Source organism: Triturus cristatus, chromosome 2_1 (assembly GCF_964204655.1).
Source record: "Triturus cristatus chromosome 2_1, aTriCri1.1, whole genome shotgun sequence".
NCBI lineage: Eukaryota > Metazoa > Chordata > Amphibia > Caudata > Salamandridae > Triturus > Triturus cristatus.
Genome location: NC_140581.1, coordinates 932,089,030 through 932,110,522, shown reverse-complemented (window position 1 = coordinate 932,110,522; position 21,493 = coordinate 932,089,030). Strand labels below are relative to the sequence as shown.

At 47.7% G+C, this 21,493-nt stretch overlaps 1 protein-coding gene across 1 annotated transcript in view; it reads right to left on the bottom strand.

The window, feature by feature from the left end:
* LOC146866111 (protein prune homolog 2-like) overlaps positions 1 to 21,493 on the bottom strand; it is a 1,273,164-nt gene that overhangs the window by 1,029,651 nt on the left and 222,020 nt on the right. The window contains exon 3 of the mRNA XM_085633391.1: positions 3,103 to 3,305. Coding sequence (XP_085489517.1) covers positions 3,103 to 3,305 — 203 coding nt within the window. The remainder of the gene's footprint in view (positions 1 to 3,102; positions 3,306 to 21,493) is intronic.

The window sequence follows — 21,493 nt, the reverse complement described above, 5'->3', positions numbered from 1 at the left end:
GTAACAAGCGGGTAGAGGGGGGGGAGGGAAACCAGACCTCTTAGAAAATGGTTCTCAGATTTCTCCAGGTCGCTGGTATTCTCAAACCCCCATAACTCTGCCCCATAAAGAGCTGATGGTAGAGCCTTCCCGTCATATACCTCAAGGGCTGCCGCTACTGGTCTACTTAAAGAGAGCCGCTGTTTTCTTAATATAGCACCCGCCACCCTCTTATGGTTAAGAATCATTTTGGCTAGATGTTCATACCATTGCATCGACTTGGTGACCCTGATGCCTAGATAATCGAAGGAATCAACGATATCTAATGGCATTCCATTTAGGGAGAAGCCATTCCTGAAGCGTTTAGATGGAGCCAAGGTCATAAGCTTTGTTTTAGAGGTGTTGATTACAAGGCCCCTTGCATCACAGAACTGACTAAACCTGACAAGCAGCTTTTGAAGGCCGCTAGAGCTTTCAGACATCAAGAGGGTATCGTCAGCAAAAAGAAGGGTTGGAGTTTTTTCCCCTGCCAGCACGGGGGCATCTGTTGGGTCCTCTCTCAGATAGTCGACCACCCCATTTATGAAGAGAGAGAACAGAGTTGGAGCCAGCACGCATTCCTGGCGGACTCCCCTATCAACAGACACCCTATCAGTCAACTGACCCTGGTTGCCCCACCTGATTTTTGCAAAGTTCCCCTCATGAAGGCGCTTGACTATATTTAGGATCAAAGGTGGAAATCCCAGGTCGGACAGCACCGACCAGAGTTTGGAACGAGGGACCAGGTCGAATGCGGATTTAAGGTCGATGAAGGCCAAGTATAAACTGCCTTTCCCTATAACGACCACTTTCCAGTAGATGGTAAAGAATCGGAAGACCTGGTCCATCGTGCCAACCCCAAGTCTGAAGCCTGCCTGGAAATGTGATAGAACATTAACATCATCCATCCATGACCTGACCCTCATCAGGAGGACCCTACCAACCACCTTCTGTATTATGTCGATTAAACTTATCGGCCTGTAATTGGCTGGATCCTCCCTACCCCCCTTCTTAAATATGGGTACCACTTCGGCACCTTTCCAGGAATCCGGGACAGGATGACCTCTAGCAATTAGATTCAAAATGAGCAGAATAGCGTTAGCCCATGGTTTAGGATCGTGGAGGAGGAGATCACCGGGTATGCCGTCGGGGCCTGCCGCCTTCCCAGGTAATAGCCCCGAAATGGCTGGAAGGACCTCGTTGAACTTGAAGAGGTCAGTTGCATTGTCGAATACAAAAGGTTCATCTATAGAGGGGTCCTCGGAGAGTGGAGTGGACTTATCGCCATTAGATTGGGACTGGCCGATAGCCTCACTATACAATCTGGAGAAGTGTGCATGCCACTGTTGGGCCGTAATGTGATTGGGGATTGGATTGTAACCCATACGGCTGCCTTTGTCAATGAGACCCCAAAACAGCGTAGCATCCTTCAAGAGGGAGGCAGATTTAAGCTCCTGCCAATGCGCTTCCTCCCAAGAACGCTTGGCTGTCTCGATTGACCTTGCATACTCTTTTCTGGCAACTCTAACAAGAGACATGTTATTACTTTGAAGAGCTATGGATAGCATTCGTCTCTTCTCCCTGCAAGCCCTCGAATACCAAGGGGTAGACGCCTTACGGCGTGAATTGTGGGTCCTTAGGGCGTGAATTGTGGGTGTCGATTGCGCTTACCCTAACTCTGACGGTATGGTCGTAGTGTCTTAAACCTAATGTGAATACATCTGCTATAGTTTAAGCTTTTTGAGGTTTAAGAATATGTACCAGTTTAGCAGTTTTACACATTTTGAAAAGCACCAGTGAAGTTTTACTGATAGTTTATAGCTAAACCAATCAAAAACTCAGCTTGAGGAAGATCTCAATGTAAATATAATTCTCTGTTTTGTGAAATGTAACTCTTTCCTGTGCAAAGGTTGGATGAACAATGTCTTGTAAGAGGCAAGAGGTAAGAGGCAACATGGTGAATTTTGAACATGTTAACTCAGCAATACATGGAGAGAAGTTGCTCATGGAAAATGTGATGGTGGGTGGGATACTTCACAATTGCACATCACACTCTTCATTTCATGGTGACATCCCCAGAAAAACATGGAGGTGACCTCATTCTGAAACCTACTGATTCTTCTCAGTCATTTCCTCATTATTAGGCAATATTTTCAGTAATGTATGCCTACAGGCTCTAGTGAAATTGGCAGCAGGGCAAATTCCCTAACAGTGTCCAATAACGGGATGAATCTGACGCCTGATCGGACACCTATGAAAAGTTTCATATCATGATTCAACTTTTGAGGCCTCTAAAGCAGTTGGAGGAATTAACCAAATTCTGCATTCAGGGTACTTGCTGGATAAAACGTTAGCATGGAAAATGAAGGCAAGTAACAGAACATTTCAAATTATGGTAATTAATATTCTGAAAGAACATATTGTGTTCAGGTTTGGGTACATGAGCATGAACTGCAAAAAAAAGAGACTGTGTTTGAGCATGAGTTAAGGCATATATGGAAAACGTCAAGGTCAACATGCAGCCAGCAGAAAACAATCTGACATCTGCAGTAACAGGTTGGTACCACTGCAGGGGGCAGTGATGATGGTGGAAACTTACTCCAGTTTTAATTCTCGAAGTCTAGCTTGCAGAGTGAGCGACAGGGGCTAAGCCTTGGCGATGTGAACTATGTGATTCTGACGTGGTTGCGTCCATGACATCTAAGTGCTGGGTTCAGGATTGCAGTGACTGTGTTTTATACTGCTTGTAGAGAGTGCCTCTTTCTCAACAAATATCTTATATAGTTTATTGATTTGTGAGGTCATCCTTTTCATTTGTAAAGTGGAGGAGATGGGGTTATAGCATTCCTTGTGTATTTAGCTTTATCTCAATGACTTCTAGATCATTTATATTGAATTGTGGAATACAGGCAATCTTTGCCAGTAATCTGGTCAATCCCTTCTCACTTTGAGCACTCTGTCCATCTGTTACTTCATGGAATACTACACCAGCAGCGGAAACAAAATGGCCAATCACCTCATAACCAGAACAACACATCGAACTGAAATATCGATATCAAGCAGTGGGATTAGGATTTTCTGTACCTTGCCAACGCACAGCGATGAACGAGGGTCAATGATAATTTTCCTTCCTCATCCATCTGAAGTAAGTTGATTTCATCTCGGAAGATGAGGCATGACTCCGGGATACTCAGCTCTTCCAGAATGAATCGTATCTCACTGTAAAAGCGGAATTCTGCCCTGGCAGTATTCAGCACCGGCAGACAGAGGACGTCGGGAGGGCTGATCTGCAACAGAAGATGGCCAGGTCAGAGCAGACTGCGCTTGGAGAGCAGAAGAAATCATTGTCCACAGGAAATCAATCGTGAGGTTTTAGAGGACAGCAGCACATGCAATGAAATGTCTTACCTAAGCAACACTTTGGTAGGTGTTTTACCCCATTGGACCCCAATGTCTGACAAACCTATTGATTTGCTACTTGCAGAAGGCCACGAGACTGCAGCCCTCACTAATGTGCATTGAGTGCAAGGGCTTTAACTTAATTGTTCACTTTCATTAGTTATACCTACATCTATTAATAACATGACCTGTGTATTGGCTCTTTATTCGGCGAACAGATTATATCTAGACCTGTTCTCTGTTCTTCTCCCGCAGATCTGGAATGATCTGCCGGAACACCTATGCAGGGAACCGGATCTCCTCATTTTTAGTAAGCATTTAAAAACTTTCCTATTTAAAGAGGCGCCAACCACCATGTAATCATCTGCCTCCGCCGCTGCTATTCTACTTCTGCACCAGTGATTGGCTCACTTTTCTCTAGAAGCGCTTAGAGACCTGTGGTGATTTGCGCTATACAAAAGTCATATAACATAACATAACCTGTGCAGAATTTCAATTAACCCAGAATAATTGGAGTAATTTCAGTAATTCTGCATTACTCTTTGACTCTTTGGGACATATTCACAAGGAACTATCGCCAACTTAATGGCACTTTATCACAGCCAAAGTTGCGATAAACTTATCGCCCCAATCACAAGCTGGTGTTAACAGCACACAGCACCAGTTTACCCGTGATAGTAGCCACAAAAAACATCGCCACGGATGACCCCCGAAACTATCGCTAATGAGATGCTGAGTAGGCGTACCCGTGCCAAAAGTCGCGAGTACACCACTCCACAACATTCACAATGAACAGCCAGAACTGCAATAAGAACACAAAACAGGTGATAAGGCGCGTTAGCAGCAGGAAAATAACACCTGCTCTGACCTGGTGCTAAGTCGGACCCCAGCCTGCACCACAAAAGGGAGCCCAGCCCACAGCCACATCGGAAGGGCAGCCGATACCATGGAGCCACTGGTCATGCTGCTCGGACACCCAAGAGGGCCACAACACCCACCGCCACCTTCCAAGGACCCCATACAGCACCCGGAACACCCACCCCGAAACACCACCCAGGCAGCGCTGACAAAGACAGCGGACCCCCAGGAAACACACCAGCCTCACAGACCCAACACACGCATCATGACCAACAACGCCCAACAGGCCGACGGCACCAACACAGCGGACAACCAACATCCTACCCCACACAAAGCTGCTGGCTGTGCTGCACCTGTTGGCCCCTGGTACCCCCCAACTAACACCCACCACAGTCAGAAGAGTCACACAGCCAGCCACATCCCAGTCCCTCACACCTGTCCTGGACATCACCATCAGTCTGGTACCCCAGTCCCCATATGTCCAACATAATGCGCAGGAACCGCTGGAGACCTAGCAAAGACCATACGCTATAGCTGGATGCACGCATGTGTTGTGGGCAATCCACAGCACACATGTCCTACCTGTGCCCCCTGGTGACACAGCACACAATCACCGCAACACATGTCTCACATCAATGTGTAGGCAACAACCGAACACCGTGGAACCTCCACCGATGTCGCCTACAAATTCCCCGCCAGTGTGCATGATACCTTCATCCTCCGACAGTCCATCAGCACCCAGCGTTACCATGATGGCACCAAGGGAAATGCACACTCCCTTGGCAAGTACAAACTGAACACCCCACCCACCTGAACTCCACAACCATGCAACTCACAACACTGGCAATGCACATGACACAAAATCACAACCAACATGCAAAACAACATGCCCACCCATCAGACACGACAGAACAACTCACAACGGTAACCTGGAAAAGCCGTGAACATGAGCCATCAACGGCATGGCACCCCAGCCACACAATAGCCGAATGTGGGGAGAGGTGGCAACCAGGCATGTGTGGAGGAAGCAAGTGACCCATGAATGGGAAAGTACACAATGCCAAGAGTGGCGGAGATGTGCTGGACAGACTGCAGCATGTAGAACACACCCATATCCATGGCAACATACACCGCTGATGTATGGAGTGTACCAGTGGACGCAACCATGTCACCCCAGCCAGTGGGGGAGTTCACGGAAATGTTGCCTGTAACGTCCCCCCGTAAGCGTGAAAGGAGTGGGATGGCCCACCTTACGCCAGGCCAGCATAGGGGTGTGAATAAAAAGCACGTAGCCCTGGGCATGGTCCTCTTCCGGAAAGCCAAACGTCTCTGCCAGGGCAGCGCCACTCACCACGCTACGAGGCCGACGCCGTCCTCGTGAGTGGAGTTGCCTGCGCTCCTGTGCGCCTGCCGTACCCCTGCCCGCTCGAACCCAAAGCCGTCAGGCCCGCCCCTGCGCAGCCAGGCCACACTGATCACCTTCCGACACCGGCGTGTGTCAAGGAGGGCCCACCACATGCCTGTGCAAGCTCCAAGCCCGAGTGCCGCGTCCTTGGCAGTCTCTCAGACCATCACAGCCTCCACGACACAGGCCCGCATTAGACCTTTCTCATTGACGTACTCTACTGCCGCCTCCGGCCTACACTACGGTCAAGTAGGTCACAAATTTGCAACTGATTCTTGATTACACGATGGCAGAGTACATATGTTCATTGCAGAGTTTACATCAGTGTACTCCCTTCGACGTGGTGCCACCAACTCTGTGCATGCAAAAATAACAGTTGATGGACAGAATGCAGAACAATGTCATACATTCACCCCAGTCCAGAGATCTGGGCCTAAATCCATCGTTTTTTTGCTCACCATACCATTCCAGTTTGAACCCAGCCATATGCAAATCAGTCTTGACCCTGTGCCTCATGGGAACGGTCCAGCCCGAACTGCCAAGCCAGGTCCTCCCTGGACAGGAAACAAGCATCCTAGGACCGGTTTCGGGGTTTCACCCCTCTTCAGCCAGGATAGCTTGATTCCAGTGGCATGGAGAGCACGGGACCTACGTTTAGGCATACCCGTCCCACTCGGGGTGACAAATGCAAAAATAACAGTTGATGGACAGGATGCAGAACAATGTCATACATTCACCGCAGTACAGAGATCTGGGCCTAAATCCATCGTTTTTTTGCTCACCATGCCATTCCAGTTTGAACCCAGCCATATGCAAATCAGTCTTGACCCTGTGCCTCATGGGAACGGTCCAGCCCGAACTGCCAAGCCAGGTCCTCCCTGGACTGGAAACAAGCATCCTAGGACCGGTTTCGGGGTTTCACCCCTCTTCAGCCAGAATAGCTTGATTCCAGTGGCATGGAGAGCACGGGACCTACGTTTAGGCATACCCGTCCCACTCGGGGTGACAAATGCAAAAATAACAGTTGATGGACAGAATGCAGAACAATGTCATACATTCACCCCAGTACAGAGATCTGGGCCTAAATCCATCGTTTTTTTGCTCACCATGCCATTCCAGTTTGAACCCAGCCATATGCAAATCAGTCTTGACCCTGTGCCTCATGGGAACGGTCCAGCCCGAACTGCCAAGCCAGGTCCTCCCTGGACTGGAAACAAGCATCCTAGGACCGGTTTCGGGGTTTCACCCCTCTTCAGCCAGGATAGCTTGATTCCAGTGGCATGGAGAGCACGGGACCTACGTTTAGGCATACCCGTCCCACTCGGGGTGACAAATGCAAAAATAACAGTTGATGGACAGAATGCAGAACAATGTCATACATTCACCGCAGTACAGAGATCTGGGCCTAAATCCATCGTTTTTTTGCTCACCATGCCATTCCAGTTTGAACCCAGCCATATGCAAATCAGTCTTGACCCTGTGCCTCATGGGAACGGTCCAGCCCGAACTGCCAAGCCAGGTCCTCCCTGGACTGGAAACAAGCATCCTAGGACCGGTTTCGGGGTTTCACCCCTCTTCAGCCAGGATAGCTTGATTCCAGTGGCATGGAGAGCACGGGACCTACGTTTAGGCATACCCGTCCCACTCGGGGTGACAAATGCAAAAATAACAGTTGATGGACAGAATGCAGAACAATGTCATACATTCACCCCAGTACAGAGATCTGGGCCTAAATCCATCGTTTTTTTGCTCACCATGCCATTCCAGTTTGAACCCAGCCATATGCAAATCAGTCATGACCCTGTGCCTCATGGGAACGGTCCAGCCCGAACTGCCAAGCCAGGTCCTCCCTGGACTGGAAACAAGCATCCTAGGACCGGTTTTGGGGTTTCACCCCTCTTCAGCCAGGATAGCTTGATTCCAGTGGCATGGAGAGCACGGGACCTACGTTTAGGCATACCCGTCCCACTCGGGGTGACAAATGCAAAAATAACAGTTGATGGACAGAATGCAGAACAATGTCATACATTCACCCCAGTACAGAGATCTGGGCCTAAATCCATCGTTTTTTTGCTCACCATGCCATTCCAGTTTGAACCCAGCCATATGCAAATCAGTCTTGACCCTGTGCCTCATGGGAACGGTCCAGCCCGAACTGCCAAGCCAGGTCCTCCCTGGACTGGAAACAAGCATCCTAGGACCGGTTTCGGGGTTTCACCCCTCTTCAGCCAGGATAGCTTGATTCCAGTGGCATGGAGAGCACGGGACCTACGTTTAGGCATACACGTCCCACTCGGGGTGACAAATGCAAAAATAACAGTTGATGGACAGAATGCAGAACAATGTCATACATTCACCCCAGTACAGAGATCTGGGCCTAAATCCATCGTTTTTTTGCTCACCATGCAATTCAAGTTTGAACCCAGCCATATGCAAATCAGTCTTGACCCTGTGCCTCATGGGAACGGTCCAGCCCAAACTGCCAAGCCAGATCCTCCCTGGACTGGAAACAAGCATCCTAGGACCGGTTTCGGGGTTTCACCGCTCTTCAGCCAGGATAGCTTGATTCCAGTGGCATGGAGAGCACAGGACCTACGTTTAGGCATACCCGTCCCACTCGGGGTGACAAATGCAAAAATAACAGTTGATGGACAGAATGCAGAACAATGTCATACATTCACCCCAGTACAGAGATCTGGGCCTAAATCCATCGTTTTTTTGCTCACCGTGCCATTCCAGTTTGAACCCAGCCATATGCAAATCAGTCTTGACCCTGTGCCTCATGGGAACGGTCCAGGCCGAACTGCCAAGCCAGGTCCTCCCTGGACTGGAAACAAGCATCCTAGGACCGGTTTCGGGGTTTCACCCCTCTTCAGCCAGGATAGCTTGATTCCAGTGGCATGGAGAGCACGGGACCTACGTTTAGGCATACACGTCCCACTCGGGGTGACAAATGCAAAAATAACAGTTGATGGACAGAATGCAGAACAATGTCATACATTCACCCCAGTACAGAGATCTGGGCCTAAATCCATCGTTTTTTTGCTCACCATGCAATTCAAGTTTGAACCCAGCCATATGCAAATCAGTCTTGACCCTGTGCCTCATGGGAACGGTCCAGCCCGAACTGCCAAGCCAGGTCCTCCCTGGACTGGAAACAAGCATCCTAGGACCGGTTTCGGGGTTTCACCCCTCTTCAGCCAGGATAGCTTGATTCCAGTGGCATGGAGAGCACGGGACCTACGTTTAGGCATACCCGTCCCACTCGGGGTGACAAATGCAAAAATAACAGTTGATGGACAGAATGCAGAACAATGTCATACATTCACCCCAGTACAGAGATCTGGGCCTAAATCCATCGTTTTTTTGCTCACCATGCCATTCCAGTTTGAACCCAGCCATATGCAAATCAGTCTTGACCCTGTGCCTCATGGGAACGGTCCAGCCCGAACTGCCAAGCCAGGTCCTCCCTGGACTGGAAACAAGCATCCTAGGACCGGTTTCGGGGTTTCACCCCTCTTCAGCCAGGATAGCTTGATTCCAGTGGCATGGAGAGCACGGGACCTACGTTTAGGCATACCCGTCCCACTCGGGGTGACAAATGCAAAAATAACAGTTGATGGACAGAATGCAGAACAATGTCATACATTCACCCCAGTACAGAGATCTGGGCCTAAATCCATCGTTTTTTTGCTCACCATGCCATTCCAGTTTGAACCCAGCCATATGCAAATCAGTCTTGACCCTGTGCCTCATGGGAACGGTCCAGCCCGAACTGCCAAGCCAGGTCCTCACTGGACTGGAAACAAGCATCCTAGGACCATTTCGGGGTTTCACCCCTCTTCAGCCAGGATAGCTTGATTCCAGTGGCATGGAGAGCACGGGACCTACGTTTAGGCATACCCGTCCCACTCAGGGTGACAAATGCAATTCGGGCTGGACTGTTCCCATGAGGCACAGGGTCAAGACTGATTTGCATATGGCCATGTCTGAACTGGGGTGGCGTAGTGGGCAAAAGAACGATGGATTTAACCCAGATCTCTTGACTGGGGGAGAATGTCTGCATTGTCAGCATTCCGTCCATCATTTGTTTGTTGTAACGCTTTTCGCCCTAAGTGGGATGGGTATTCCCAGACGTGGGACCCGTGCTCACTACGCCACTGGAGTCAAGCTATCCTGGCTGATGACGGCTGATAGCCAGAAACCGGTCCTAGGATGCTTGATTCCGGTCCAGGGAAGACATGGCTTGGCAGTTCGGGCTGGACTGTTCCCATGAGGCACAGGGTCAAGACTGATTTGCATATGGCCATGTCTGAACTGGGGTGGCGTAGTGGGCAAAAGAACGATGGATTTAACCCAGATCTCTTGACTGTGGGAGAATGTCTGCATTGTCAGCATTCCGTCCATCATTTGTTTGTTGTAACGCTTTTCGCCCTAAGTGGGATGGGTATTCCCAAACGTGGGACCCGTGCTCACTACGCCACTGGAGTAAAGCTATCCTGGCTGATGACGGCTGATAGCCAGAAACCGGTCCTAGGATGCTTGATTCCGGTCCAGGGAAGACATGGCTTGGAAGTTCGGGCTGGACTGTTCCCATGAGGCACAGGGTCAAGACTGATTTGCATATGGCCATGTCTGAACTGGGGTGGCGTAGTGGGCAAAAGAACAATGGATTTAACCCAGATCTCTTGACTGGGGGAGAATGTCTGTATTGTCAGCATTCCGTCCATCATTTGTTTGTTGTAACGCTTTTCGCCCTAAGTGGGATGGGTATTCCCAGACGTGGGACCCGTGCTCACTACGCCACTGGAGTCAAGCTATCCTGGCTGATGACGGCTGATAGCCAGAAACCGGTCCTAGGATGCTTGATTCCGGTCCAGGGAAGACATGGCTTGGCAGTTCGGGCTGGACTGTTCCCATGAGGCACAGGGTCAAGACTGATTTGCATATGGCCATGTCTGAACTGGGGTTGCGTAGTGGGCAAAAGAACGATGGATTTAACCCAGATCTCTTGACTGGGGGAGAATGTCTGCATTGTCAGCATTCCGTCCATCATTTGTTTGTTGTAACGCTTTTCGCCCTAAGTGGGATGGGTATTCCCAGACGTGGGACCCGTGCTCACTACGCCACTGGAGTCAAGCTATCATGGCTGATGACGGCTGATAGCCAGAAACCGGTCCTAGGATGCTTGATTCCGGTCCAGGGAAGACATGGCTTGGCAGTTCGGGCTGGACTGTTCCCATGAGGCACAGGGTCAAGACTGATTTGCATATGGCCATGTCTGAACTGGGGTGGCGTAGTGAGCAAAAGAACGATGGATTTAACCCAGATCTCTTGACTGGGGGAGAATGTCTGCATTGTCAGCATTCCGTCCATCATTTGTTTGTTGTAACGCTTTTCGCCCTAAGTGGGATGGGTATTCTCAGACGTGGGACCCGTGCTCACTACGCCACTGGAGTCAAGCTATCCTGGCTGATGACGGCTGATAGCCAGAAACCGGTCCTAGGATGCTTGATTCCGGTCCAGGGAAGACATGGCTTGGCAGTTCGGGCTGGACTGTTCCCATGAGGCACAGGGTCAAGACTGATTTGCATATGGCCATGTCTGAACTGGGGTGGCGTAGTGGGCAAAAGAACGATGGATTTAACCCAGATCTCTTGACTGGGTGGAGAATGTCTGCATTGTCAGCATTCCATCCATCATTTGTTTGTTGTAACGCTTTTCGCCCTACGTGGGATAGGTATTCCCAGACGTGGGACCCGTGCTCACTACGCCACTGGAGACAAGCTATCCTGGCTGATGACGGCTGATAGCCAGAAACCGGTCCTAGGATGCTTGATTCCGGTCCAGGGAAGACATGGCTTGGCAGTTCGGGCTGGACTGTTCCCATGAGGCACAGGGTCAAGACTGATTTGCATATGGCCATGTCTGAACTGGGGTGGCGTAGTGGGCAAAAGAACGATGGATTTAACCCAGATCTCTTGACTGGGGGAGAATGTCTGCATTGTCAGCATTCCGTCCATCATTTGTTTGTTGTAACGCTTTTCGCCCTAAGTGGGATGGGTATTCCCAGACGTGGGACCCGTGCTCACTACGCCACTGGAGTCAAGCTATCCTGGCTGATGACGGCTGATAGCCAGAAACCGGTCCTAGGATGCTTGATTCCGGTCCAGGGAAGACATGGCTTGGCAGTTCGGGCTGGACTGTTCCCATGAGGCACAGGGTCAAGACTGATTTGCATATGGCCATGTCTGAACTGGGGTGCCGTAGTGGGCAAAATAACGATGGATTTAACCCAGATCTCTTGACTGGGGGAGAATGTCTGCATTGTCAGCATTCCGTCCACCATTTGTTTGTTGTAACCAACTCCGTGCATAGCATCACAACCACACATGTCTGTGGGCCTTCGCGGACTATTGCCCTCGGCCTACGCTGCGCATGAGTAGGTCACAGTATTGGAACTGAACTTCGATTGTTCAACGGCAGATTACATATCTTTGCACGCAAGGAGAGGCGTGAGAGGATGACGCGTTGCAGCCCAGAGGGAATAGGATCATCGTTACGGAGGTGATCGAACACTACCGACAACTGCCATTGTTGCCACTAACTCTGTGCATCGCGAGCCAACGACAGCTGGCTGTGGGCCCTTGCTGACCGCTGCCCCCGGCCTACACTGCGGTCGAATAGGTCACACACACCTTCGAATTCAGCCTCGATTTGTTTATGGAAGACTTCATGTCATTGTACAGGCCTCATCGCAGACTGCATCCCCTTTCAGCCCCGGTGCCAAGATGTCTATTCCCCGAGACCCATGGTCACTTTCTGGTTGGACTTTGGGGGCGACTGAGTCCATGGACTTGGGGTTTTTGTCGCCATCATGGTGATGATACTGACTTTGTGTTGAAAACGAAGCCGTGCCATTCCACTCCATCATTTGCTGCTTCCGGATAACATCAGATCTTTCCCCTCTAGCCCTGGAGGACACCTTCCACTGTGCTCCGCTACACTCCACAACATACACCTTGGACATTGATGAGGACCCGCTCAGATCGCATGACCCATCTGACCGCAAGTCACCGTTCCGTGGCAGGGTGCCGGCCGCTGTGCATCCGGGGCCACTAACTCTGTGCAGCTCACGTCAGGGACCCTGTCTGAATGAATATTGGACGACCTCTGTGATGGTGGTCCTGGGGTCATCGACGCCATGTGCATGTGGCCCTGCGCTGTCCGCTGAATCAGGTCTCAACTGCGGACCACCAGGGCTCACATATCAAATTGAGTCCTGACCGGCCCGGACGTCACATCACCGCAGGAGGCACACGCCACCTCCGCCAGAACAACCTCCAACCACCATCTGCCAGAGTCGAAAGAGTGGTCCTGACAAACCTACGGAGTTGCAAAACACCTGTCGTGGATGCCGTCATCAGACTGATACCCTGCTCAGAACTCCAGGTGCCACTGACTCAGTGCCCCGCAAACCATCGTCCGTTACTGATTGTGTTTTGTGCTGTGGAGAGGCTGCGCAGCAATGTCATCTCAAGCAGTGTGGGAGACCTGGGACGTTGTTGAGGAAGCTGATGCAGGTCTCACACACCACACTGCATCTGCATCAGGAATATCTCGAAGGGAAACAATCCAAGACTTTTTCTTCACATGACCGCGCTCATCTCCAGTGCCCCGACCACAGTGCATTGCAACTCACGGACATTTCTGTTTGCATGTTGTGTGTCCTCGGGACTTTCTCCGTCTCCGTCCATGTTGCTCAGCAGCTGACTCTGTTATGCAGGTGTTTTCATTTCCCGTTGCACTGGTGTCCACTGTTCAAGTGGTTGCCAGCACCAAGCACTGCTGGCTTACACACACATCCAGCACAGGCATCACTGTACATGTGGCCTTGCCAATAAAGGGGCCTGGCGCACGTGCCTGTAGCCAGTTCAACATGATATCTGCGTGTGTCCCTGTGGTCTTGTTGTATGCATGAGGGCCCTACGACATTACATTGTGCTGTGTACAGCGGATGCAGACATGTCACCACAGGAGCTTGGACATGTAGTTTTGTCTTCACCCACTCAATTCGTAAGGGGAGTGGGCTGGGCCGTCGTAAGTACAGCCGACGTGGGTGTGTGACTGCTATTTGCGTGCCCCTGGGCATGGTTCTGTACTGTGAATGTGCATCTGCATGTGTCTCTATGGCTGTGTGGGTTTCCTATGTGGGGTGTGGGTGTTCCCTGAAGTGTAATGGACACCAACGTATGTGGTCTAGTTTGCCTTCCATGGGTTCGGACCCCAACTTTGCCTGTTCGGCCACCTCCTTTAGGTGTGCTGACACATGGCAACAGGGTACCATGTGTGGGTGGGTGAAGTGTCGTGAGCCAGCTGTGCTTGTGGTGCTTCCTGCTGTGTGGTCTGTTGTAGGCTCTATGTCCTCCTCTGAGTATCTTGGCTGCCCGGGTCCTGGTGGTGGGTTGCGTGGGATGTCCATGGGCTGTTGTAGGGTGTCGGTGTCGAAGGTGTGGTGGTCCTCTCTGGCACCACAGATGTGTTGTCTTGTGTGCTCTGCTGGAGGTGTTGTGTGCCCCTCTGCAATGTGAAGGGGAGATGCATGTTGACATTGTGTTGACATGTATTTTTGCGCACTGGTCTTCATGCAGACTGTATGACAATGTACATTGTGACTGTTCGTGAGGTGCTGAATTCTGATGCGGGACAGTGTACATTTGGACTTCATGACGGATGTGAGGTCGTACGAGGACATTTCCATTTCACAGTTTCCTGCTCTGTCAGATGTAGTATGCATGTTTCTGTGCATGTGCGGAGCCAGTCCTCTGTTCTGCAGTATCGGTTATGAGCATTGTACCGCGTTGTCGTCAATGTGGGTGTGCTGTTCTTGCTATGTGTGTGTGCTGCAGTGTGCCAAGGGGATCAGGGACATGATCCTCGGTGATTGTGGGTGTGCAGTGTGCTATGCCTCGTTGTGCATGTGTGCCATTGTGCCCATCTCCCCCTGCCCCCCAGTCCCTGTTGGTTACTCTCCTTGTTGATGCTGTGTCAGGTCCTCTCGAGCTGTGTCCGTACTCCCTTCTCCTTGCACCGTCTCCACACTGATGACTGTGGCCTCGGTTTCCTCCAGCTCCTCCTGTGGCGCAGGACTGCCACCTCCTGTTGCCATTGCTGCCTTCCTGTTGGCAGTGGGTTTGTGCCTGGTTTCGGTTGTCACGTCATGCCGGCACCTCTTGGCCTCCTGGATTGGCCTCCTCGCCACTCCGTCTGCATTCCAGGTGGTCTGCTTGTGGGTTAGTTGCTGGGTAGTGTTCTTTCGCCTCTGTGACGCTGGTCTTGTTTTCCTGTGGTCTGCACCCCGTCTTCCTCTTCCTCTTCTCCTTGGCATTCCCCGACCCCATTGTTCCTTGCTGGTGGTCTGTGGGGGTTGTGAGGTTCGCTTTGGCCTCTGTGTTGGGTCAGGTTGCATCCATGTTGCTACATGCTTTGGTTGTTTTCCCACGTTGGGCTGCGATGTTGAGAGTTGCGTTAGGCTACTCTTGCGGTAGTTATCACATGTTCTTGTGAATATACCCCTTTGAGTGGCTGCCCTCACTGCTTTTTATGTCATGTTGCATTTAGCACTTATATCTTAGTGCAAAATGCATCATCCCATCCATTTTGGACACAAGGGTGCATTTTGCACAAAGAAAGTAGCGCTAAATGCTGGTAGTAAATTGGAGAAAAACCCTACCCCCAGTGCACATTTAGCGCTAATTCTTACATGGACATTAGAGCATGAGAATCTGGCTGATGACATATCAGGAGAAATATACAAGGGGGAGTCTTATGAGTAAAGAACAAATCTGGGAAAGGAACCAACTGGTTATAAAATGCTGATGCCAGAAATGTCCAACAATGGAAATTAGGTGAAATGATTGCATGTTCAGAATATAGGAATTTAAATTGTGTTCCAGAACTGCAGTCTGCTCTTAAACCTAACAACAAACTTTCTCCCAACATGATTGTGGTTTGATTGGAGCACCTACAAACTGATCAAAAACCTTTTTTCAGTTAGAGAACTCATATCAGCATCAAAAACATGCTAGATAATCTAATTTTAAGTGATTTTCGGAAAAATATTTTTGTGGATAAGAAAACATTTTAATGGCTTTTAACTTCTGCATTCCAGAAATCTCAAATAATGTGTCCAGTTTAAAAAACCAACCATAGTGATTTTTATTTATCCACAAAAACCTGTCAACATGTTTAACAGGCCAATAACTTTGGAGTTTGAATAGTCGGTAACCCGCAATAGGTTTCAGAACATTTATTTAAATGAACTGTTCAATATATTCTGGGGCAGATGTACAATAGTTTTTTGCGGTCGCAAATGGGAATTCGGTCCGTTTGTGACCGCAAAATTGGTCTGCCCCATATACAAACCATATTTTGTGAGTCGGTAACCTATTACTGACTCACAAAATATGGTTTGCGACTCGCTATTAGGAAGGAGCGTGCCAAGGGCGTCCCTTTCTAATAGCGAGTCTAACAGCAATGTTTGATTGTTTTGTAGGTGGTAAGCCACTTGCAAACGGGAAGGGGTTCCCAGGGGACCCCTTCATCTTTGTGAATGGGTGCAAAAATATTTTTTAAGAGCAGGCAGTAGTCGACCACTGCCTGCCCTTAAAAAAAGAAACGGAAAACTTACATTTTTCGTTTTTCAAATGCATTCCTGTTTTCCTTTACGGAAAACGGGCTGCATTAAAAAAAAAACTGCTTTATTAAATAAAGCAGTCACAGACATGGAGGTCTGCTGACCCCCAGCAGGCCACCATCCCTGGGAGTGCTAGCCATTCCCAATGGGGTCGCAAATTGCACCTGCCTCATGAATATTAATGAGGCATGCAATTTGTGATCCCATTAGGAATCGCAAACAGTGTCTGAGACACCAGTGTACATTTCATTTTACGAGTCGCCAATTGCGAGTCGCAATTCGACGCAATTTGCGACTGGCAAAATGGCATGGTCGTACATCTGGCCCACTATGATCTAGAACAAGTTTATGACAATCCGACCAATCCAGGAAGGCATTTATGAGCACTTGAATCAGTACTACAGAAGTACTGATTCACCCGCTCGTAAATGTTTTTGTGAACTGGCCCTGAAATATCGAGCTCTATCAATGAAACTGCTTTCTGTTTGCACTAACTATGTATGACTATTACCCAAATTTTATTGTTTTAGAGCTTTTGGGGCCGTATTACAATGCCATTTCTGATAACATGAAGTAGTATTACAGCAGTAATTTGTGAATTGTGAATTAGTCCTATTGGGTTACAGGATCTTTAACTCAACTCACATACTGTAGGTTGAACATGGTTGGCGTTTTTGTGCATGTTCTTATGCTCACAAACATTGAAGAGAAGATCTTTCTTTACTATTTACAAACAGTCTCGAAAACACTATCCAGCTCATAGCTGTCAGGCCTCGGCTAGTATTTTTTTTATAATTTAGAAGTTTAGTGTATTTTCCTTCACTGGTGTTCTTATGTTCGTTAACATGTTTAGATTTGAGAAAACGTTTGCAAACATAACATTAAAACAGCTTTGAGGAACATTTCATTCATTTACTTGTATGCCTCGTACATGGCTTTCATTATCACACACTCGCATTTTGTGAATTTGCATATATTTCTTTAGTGGTGTGGTGTGGCATCCCCTGGATAAAAAACACAACTGTTTTTTACACTGATTGATTTATTTATTTGTTGATTAATTAAAACCATTACGAAAAAGGACAAAAATAAATACAAACCACACACTTTACCTAATTGAACATTCCTGGATACAATGCATAAAATTAACCACAATCAATTCACTTTTTCCAGTTCGAGATAATCCAAAATTATTAATTCAATTTTTAAAATAGTTTACAGGACTTGACAGTTTTCAGGGATAAAGTGCACGTGTGCCATTTGGTAAAAATAAACATTATAAATGGAACATCATCTAAGAATAGTACTCTAAAAACAGACAATTAATACATTATCTTAAAATAGTACTATGAAAGCAAACAATTAAAAAGTGCCATAAAATGAATTCATCATCACCTTAAAAGCAACAACATCAATAATTCACAGTCTTAACAAATTTAACATTTACTTTGGGTGTCAACCTTACATAATTTCTTTTCTACTATAAACATAAATTTTACAAATTGGTGAATTAAATAAACATTGACACCACTTAGGCAAAATATTAATGCCGATCTACAAGTCCTAAGTCCCATTTTTTAAAAAATAGGTTTTAAAATAATTTTCCGTTCCTTCATCATTTTTGGGCACAGTGTTACCATATGCATCAAGGTTTCGTCATACTGCCCACAAAGCCGACAAATATTCGATGCACATTTGGACTCCCATTTAGGGGTTCCATCTTTGGTTGGATAAATTCCAAACCTTAATAACATAAATTTCTTCTTAATTAAGGGTTTTTGATGATAAAAAAGTAAATAAGGTTGGGCCATCATTTTGTCGAAGCAATTGGCAATAGACCAAAAGTGTTTTTTTTTTTCTCAACTCATATTTATCCAACAATTCTGACAGCAAGGCGACGGTTGAGTTAATTATTTTTTTATAATCCATTTTACTCCTTGTTTCGTCTTCCAATTTGGGACAATCAAATTTTAGGAGACACTCAGCCAAATAATCCTGCCAGCTTCTAGAGTATTTTGAACACAAGTTGGTCGCACACTGCTCGTCACACCAGCAAGTTGCCCCAAAGGACTGTGGTGAATGTAGTGGCGACGGCGGTTACGCCTATGCCACGATGTGTAAAAGGAAAACAGTATGTGTTGCATTTAGCCATTGACCTGTTTTAATTACATTTTGGCAGTCCACTCGGCACCCCTTTACATTGTCCTGCTCCCTGCTGACGAGAGGCAACTACCTCAAAACACGTGTCCAGGGATGGCTAAATGCAACACATACTTTTTTCTTTTTACACATCGTGGCATAGGCGTACCCGCCGTCGCCACTACATTCACCACAGTCCTTTGTGTTATTTTCTTAAGTGGCTCATGTTGATCCATCCTCATTTTCAACATACTTACCCTTACTAAGATTTCATAATTTTTCCTTTTTAGAAATACCACCCAAACAGTCCCAGTCTATGTGCTGTGGAGACCCACAAATCAGACGGGTCAAAGTGTGTCAAAAGCATCTGTGAGGGGAGCAAGCCACCTGGGAAACAACCAGTTGGGACTGTAAAAGCGACATGATCACACGAATGCCCTGCCTCGCCTAGACCATTGGCCCCTTCCTTTGCCATATTTCGAATTCATTGGGAACAAGTCAATTGTAAAGGTGTTTCTCCCATCCTCCAGAATTTCTCTGTAATAATGTCCTGCCCGAGTATTTTTTGTCCCTGAGTCCACAACACTTTTAAAACTAAATGCACTTTCTACTTGCAGGTTATCATTTTCATTCACTATTGCTTGACTACAAAAATCTTCGATTCTATGTTCGAATTATCTTTTAAGAACAACCACTTTTTTGAATAATTGGTTCTCTTCTCACCAGCATATGTCTCAGAGAATGAAATGAGAAATGTAGGATGTATTCATTTTCTAAAATAGCTGTGGGGCTACTGCACTGATGACTGAACAACTGAATGCTCTTATGTTCTCTTTTTGAAACTCAATTTGGATCAACTGGGGAGTTAATTTTGTAGGTTTCTCATATAAAGCGTTGAACAATATGTGCAACTAACTGATTTCATAAGACACAGTTCCAGATAAAAATGCTGAAATTAATAAATGCACGTATAAATTGCACCCATTGCATTAATGCAAAAAAAGACCACAGTTCCAATACCAGCAGAGAAATGTCTAGATGCGTACCTACTCAAGTAGGATAAGCGGATATAAAACCATTTTTTACTGTTCATCACCGCCATGCAAATCCTGGTGGTAATAAACAGTAAAAAAGGAATAGTGCCCCCGTAGCCATGGGATATTACTCGCCCGTTTCGGGATTTTCTTTTTGAAAATAAAAAAGAAAACTGTTTGATTCAGGGCTCCATCATGTAGTCAGAGCTCAGCGCCAAACAGCGAAGAGCATTGACAGTCACCACCCTGATGGCACTTCCTGGCAATGTTTTATAATTGACCGCCAGCTTAGAGATAATGTATAAATTTGGTGGGCAGTCCATCCACCAAGGGAACGAAGTAATCTTCTCTTTCCCCCTGATCGTCGGTCAACATTTAAATAGCGCCCTTAGGGGCTCATTATGATGGCGAAGGACCGCCACCACCAAGCCGGCGGTGAGGTCCTCCAGCCCTGCGGACCGCAATTTTCCCACCGCCATATTGCGGTGGGATTCAGACCGCGGCGGAGGTAAAGCCCATCTGCCACGGAACTGCCCAAGGCAATCATTACGATTGCCCGACGGAGCGGTCTGCATCCACAAAATGGTGGCGGTGCCTAGCAAGCACCGTCCGCCAAATTATGTTGCGGTCTCCAGCCTGCCTTTCCGCGGCAGTGCAACCACCGTTGAAAGGTAGGCGGAGTTTGGTTTTGGGGCCTGTTGCGGGCCCCCATTGTGGTGGGGAAGGTGAGGGTGCACTGGGGGGGTACTCATGATACCTCCCAACATTTCACTGCACCAAGTGGCAGGCACAGTGTGTGCCTGCCACATAGTGCAGTGAAATGCACAACATGCTCTTTATGGCATTGCGGCGGTGCTGCTGTCAGCTTCCACCGTCGTAATGTTAACGGTGTGGTACAAGACCGTCTCAGTGGCGGTCCTATCATATTAGGGTATGCGGAACTGCCGCATGCATGGCGGACGGAGCCAGTCCGTCCGCCATCGTAATGAGCCCCTTAGTCTCTAAACAGCAAGTTATTGGATCGGATGAGCCAAGGAAGATTGTAAGTTTCTGGGTAGACAATAGTGGATTGTCAATTTTTGAAGGCACTCAACCTTTGCCCCCAAATATCTTGTACATAATGCATAGTGTTTTGACTCTGATCCTGAATTTAACTGGGAGTTAATAGAGACATTTTAGTGCCAGCTAAACGTGGTCCTGTTTCTGTACATGCAGGGAAATTCTACTGCAGTGATTTCAAATTGTCAATATGTTTTTGAGGGGGAACGGTGACCACCTCAATAAGAGTTATTATGGACACTACCTTCCTGTCCTGAACTTTTCACCTACAAATCATACATTTCAGCTGTGCTGGTCTAATTCGTTCAATGGAAGCAAAACAATACTACAACATGCAGCCTGCATTAGGCTATCACCCAAAGGTCAAAGACTGGAAACACTGTTTGTACTGACCTGGAAGAGAGAGTCACTCTATTAGGGGCCAGTGTATGCTATGTGACAGTGGTCCAGATCACTAAACACCTTTGTCCATGTCACCTCAGTATGAAGGTTGGCCTAGGAAAAGCCTTCCAATCCTTCAGACAATATGTGTAGGTACTAGCTCTTGCCTACGTTTTAAGGGGCTGTATCCACAATAACTTTCAGTCCAGTGTAATTATGCAACACCTTGTTTCTCAAACCCAGAACTTACACAATTAGAATTCTGCTCTTAAAGGCTGGCACAGTTTCACCTGTAGAGAAATTCCCAGAATTCTTTTTTAGAATGGATATTTTTCCAGCAAATTTAATTGTACAAGAGCAATGCTGTGCAAAAAATGTAGATGTTATTTTTAGGTCAGACTCAAGTTGACCATGTTTGTGAAGTTATATTTTTTTTTACAAAGTTAGAAAAAGTCGGATTTGCACATTTTGCACACTGATTTCTTGTTTTTCTTGCCCTGCTTG